The following is a 4,869-nucleotide window of genomic DNA, read 5'->3' as shown; positions in this document are numbered from 1 at the left end:
AAATTTCACTTGCATATGAGGCTGTTGAAAATACCATGGCTTGGGTCAGGCATATCTTAGTCCTCAAACTGACATCTTTGCTCTTGAACACTTTAAAAAGGTTTTATGCAGATTTGCCTAATGCAATACGTCATTTGATTTCTTTTTTTGGCGGCGTCCAGTTTATTTCCACTCAGCGCAAGGCAGACGGTTATGGGGTGCTGGGAAGGCTGGCGTGTGATTGGACAGTAAAGAGTGGGGTTCTCTTGACCTTTTTGGTGTTTTGCTTTTTTGATATAAAAAGAATCAACCACTTCTCCACTTAGATCAGCCTGCCTAGTCTACGGGGTGGATACAGAGCGGGGCCTTGGCGCCTCAGGAAGCTGTAGTGAGGTAAGCCTTCAGGAGGGGCCTGGCGCTGATGGTGCTGGAGGGCTGCCAGGTTGCTTCCTCATGGTACCCGGTGCCAGGTCACAGGTGATCACGCTGTTGGAGGCCTGGGGGGATCCCGAGTGCTCCGGTGACTCCAACAACACAGGGGCCATGAATGGGACAGTGGCCTTCCCGAAGAAAAAGCTTGCCCACCAGTGGCCAGGGTCCGCCTTGGGGAGCCCTGGTGATGGGGGATAGCTTCCCCGGGATAGTCAGCACTTCTGCAGGAGCTGTTACTGGAAGTGGACCCCAGGCGGCTCCGGTAATAATCGTGGGTGGCCACGAGCGAGCTGCTGGAGGGGATGGCCGCCATGCTTGATGTCTGGTGGAAACCTCTGCGGTAATCCTTCGGGGCCTCGGCGCGATCGTGGATGGCAAGGCACGGGGAGAGGGAAGGGGCTAAGCTACCGGGTTCATTGGCACAGAAGACTGCAGGAAGACTGCTTCACGACCGCGACGTGCGTGGGGTGTACGCACGCGCGGACGCTCTGGCATAGATGCACGGCGCCATTCATACACCACAGTGGCCGTTTAATTTCTTGATTGCTTCTTTCATGAGTGTTGATTGTGGATTCAAACAAAATGAAGTCTTTGACAACTTTGAGTAGTGGCATAAATGAAGGCTGTTCAGAAGATTCTCCCCTCTTTTAAAAGGATGTGATCAACAACAGAGTTTAGATGTTTTTTAAAAAAATAACCTACAAAAATGGAGATAGCAGTTATATCTGTTTTGGCTCTTTATAACAGATCACAGAAAGTCAGGCACACACACTGGAAGATGAAGTAGCAGAGGTTTTACAAAAATTAATCTCAAAGGAAGCCAACAATTATGAAGAGGAGCCCAGTAAACCCACACGCAGAACAGAGAGCCAGGATGGAAAAATACCAGAGAAAGTGGTATGTATATGTATGTGTGTGCATGGTATGTATGTTTGTGTGTGTGTATACTTGTATCTCTATATAATTAATACCAAAGAATATTTGGGACATGTGGCATATTTACCCTACTTAAGATGTATATATTCGTGAAATACTATTAATTTATATATAAACTCTATCCCAAATACAGGGGACATATTTAATAGGCTTATGATCTTGTTTTAGATGAGGATAGGGGAAAAACAAAAAATAGAAATGGTCTCTGATTTTTTCACTAGATGGATGGCCTACAAGCTCTTCTTTGCTGCCCCTACTTCCTGTCCCTACCAAGGAGCACCTTTTAGCAGCTTTAAGATCCACCCACTTTAGAAAAGATGCTTTCTAAATTCATCAAAGAACTCATAACTTTCACCCAAGCTGAAACTGATGTTAGCTATATTATATTATTATATCTTCCTTAATCGCCCTTCTCTAAAACGTCCATGTGCTTGATCTGTTCAGTCATGTTATTTAAATGCATCAATTATCCTATTTTTTCAATAAGTTTATTGAGTATGAACTCTGTGCCAAGTCGACATAAGTGCTCATTTAAAAGACATAATCTCTGCCCTCATGAAGTTTAAGGTCTAAATGGAAGAGGTAGATGATCTTCAAATTGTCATAGTATTTTCATTACAACTGCATTATGCTCTTTGAAAAAAAAAGAAATGTGTTCTATTTGACCTTATCAAAAAGGAACTTGTCCTAGACTTAGGCTCAGAGAAGTGACTCAGGCTGAGAATTGAAGGCTGAATCACAACCCTAAGGGGCAGCATGTAGAAAAGGAATATGGACTACCTCAACAACCCAAACAAGGACAGTGGACTGGCCTACAGAATCATGAGAGATGAGGCTGAAGAGTTGGACCGAGGCCAGACCATGCAGGGTCTTGTGAGACTTTTATATGGATTGTGATCTATATTGTAAGTGATGGTAAAATACAGAAAGATTTTATGCAAAGGAGCTACATCATCTGATTTTGAAAAAAGATAACCATGGGAGAATACAGTGTGAAGAATGGATTGGTAGGATGGTAGATAGCAGTTAGAAAGTGAGAGATGAAGGCAGCCTAGACTATTTTGGAATAGAGGAGAAGGGAGAAATAGGTCTGAATTTCAGATAAACTTTTAAAGTAGGCCAACTAAGGAAGAAGAGGAAAGAAGGGTTCTCAGACTTCTGCCCAATTGCTGAATTGAGAATGGGCCATTCAGTAATATAGGGAATACTGGACAAGGGTCAGACATGGAAGAATCACTGCTCTGCCAGTGTTAGACGTTCTGGTAAATTCACCTGTATATGGGGGCTTTTGTGGAAGTGGAGCACCTGTCCATGTCCCTGCTTGTACATACACCTTTTCACATGACTACATTCATGCATGCTTAGAAAAGGTTTGAGCTTGCAGGAGCTTACAAAGGAGGAGCATTTCTTGTGCTTCCCATTCAAGGACACCACAGAAGAAAGAATTGAGCAGGAGTTTCATTAGTTCTAACACCATCTTTATTTTTAATTGATTTTTTCCCCCCACTGGAGACTCCCCTGGCAACAATTCAAGATGGTTTTACTAATGGAGAAAATGATGAAACAGTATCTAATACCTTAACCTTGACAAATGGCTTGGAAAGGAGAACTAAAACCTACAGTGAAGACAACTTTGAGGAACTCCAATACTTCCCAAACTTCTATGCATTACTGAAAAGTATTGATTCAGGTAATCACTGTGCTTCTGACCATGGGGAACAGAAACAGCTATTCCAGGAAATGTGTGGGTGGGTTTGGTTTTGGATTTTTTTGTTTTGTTTTACATTTTCTCAATACAATCATCAATGGCTTACACTGTAATCTCAGGAAAATAGTTTACATTGATTTTTTATTAAAAAAAAAAATAAGTATACTAGCCATGGAAATATTTAATAACCAGGAAAGGTGCAGTTTCTGGAAAATGTAATGTTTCTTATAAACAGAAGTTCATTTATTTGTTCAATAAGCAGTTAGAGAACACATGCTGTGTACAAAGTACCCTAGTGAACCTGGGGCAGATACATAATTGAATCAGATGGTGCTACTTCCCTTACTCAGTTCAACCCCAACTCTCATAGCAATTTAAAACAAACAAACAAAATCACTTTCCTCCTTAGGTGGAATCAGAATGTAGAACATAGCATCCTTTTTTAGATGACTCAGGATGTTTCTTTGTAGACATTTATAGCTTCAGCCTTTAAATGAGAGAGGAGGACATTGGTCTAAAGGAGGTCAGGAGCCCAAAACATACTTGGAAAATGATGTGATTTTTTAAAAATAAAGTCCTTAATGTATCCTCCTCTTTTTTTTATTATTTGCACCAAGGATTTCAGTTCTTGTTTATTTTTGGCTAATCTGTAAGAAGATAATAATGGACAAGGTTTCTGTTATTTGTCCAGACAGATACCTGCAGTGTTAATGAGATTTCCTTTCCCTTTTCAAAGATTTGACCCCCAATTGAATATTTGTATAAATGTGACTGTAATTGTCAAATATCTACCTATAATGTAACCTTAGAATGAGCCTTCATATCTGGAGAACATCCATTGTCCTTTAATTCCAGACACTGGCCAGATGGCACCAGCCCCTCTGCTGGTATCTGCAGGACTTGGACATCTGAAGGCTCCATTCTGTGCCATCTTGCCCCATTGGGTAGCAGGTTCCCAGCTCAGAATACCTGTCATCCTGATGAGTCACTTCTTTCCATGAAGGGCATCGGCCCAATGCCAAATACTGATATGGATATAAAATCAGGCAAACAACGTCATGGCTGAAGTTATTATTTGCCACCCTTTTCTCTTGCTCTGCTTCCTCTCTTACCCTTTCTCCCTTCCAACCTGGAAGCAAGGGACTTCAAACAGTTCATGGAAAAAGTCCATTATCTTTTCACTCCATTTTCCCACAAAAAATTTTTAAACCTCTTCATACTTTGATAATATCCATTCTTCTTAAATGTGTGGAGAACGATCTGAAGCTATTTAGAAATAATAAACCAGGTAGACACTCAAAGTATCTCTATTACTGATTTTTTTAAAAAGCTGTGTTGTAGCTTAATGTGAGAGTCAAAAGTGGGCTTGCTCAAACCCTACTTCTCAGTCTGGATCTTGGAATAGCTAATCCCAGGGAAAGTCTACAAGTATTACATTTAAAAAATCAGCCTTACCTTTTAAAAATAAAACACACGTGTTTACTTATTTTCAAATACTAAACTTAATTAATGAATTGGTGGTGGTGGTGTGATGTGCCGTGGAGTTGGTTCTGACTCATAGTGACCCTGTACAGGGTTTCTGAGGCTGTAAAATTTTACAGGAGCAGAAAGCCTCATCTTTCTTCCATGGAATGGCTGGTAGTTTCGAATTGCTGACTGTGAGATTAGCAGTCCGATTCATAACCATACATTGACAGAAAAATTCCAGAGGTTCAAGCCAGATTCAGAAGAGGCCGTGGAATGAGGGATATCATTGCTGATGCCTGATGGATCTTGGCTGAAAGCAGAGAATATCAGAAAGATGTTGACCTCGG

General features: G+C 41.1%; 1 protein-coding gene across 1 annotated transcript in view; it reads left to right on the top strand.

Annotated features, from left to right (window-relative positions):
- Window positions 1-4,869, top strand: part of SCG3 (secretogranin III) — a 42,587-nt gene that overhangs the window by 10,421 nt on the left and 27,297 nt on the right. The window contains exons 6-7 of the mRNA XM_006831644.1: window positions 1,159-1,308; window positions 2,860-3,037. Coding sequence (XP_006831707.1) covers window positions 1,159-1,308; window positions 2,860-3,037 — 328 coding nt within the window. The remainder of the gene's footprint in view (window positions 1-1,158; window positions 1,309-2,859; window positions 3,038-4,869) is intronic.

Source organism: Chrysochloris asiatica, unplaced genomic scaffold, assembly GCF_000296735.1.
Source record: "Chrysochloris asiatica unplaced genomic scaffold, ChrAsi1.0 scaffold00004, whole genome shotgun sequence".
NCBI lineage: Eukaryota > Metazoa > Chordata > Mammalia > Afrosoricida > Chrysochloridae > Chrysochloris > Chrysochloris asiatica.
The sequence above is the reverse complement of the archived record's forward strand: the minus strand, read 5'-3'. Positions and strand labels throughout refer to the sequence as shown.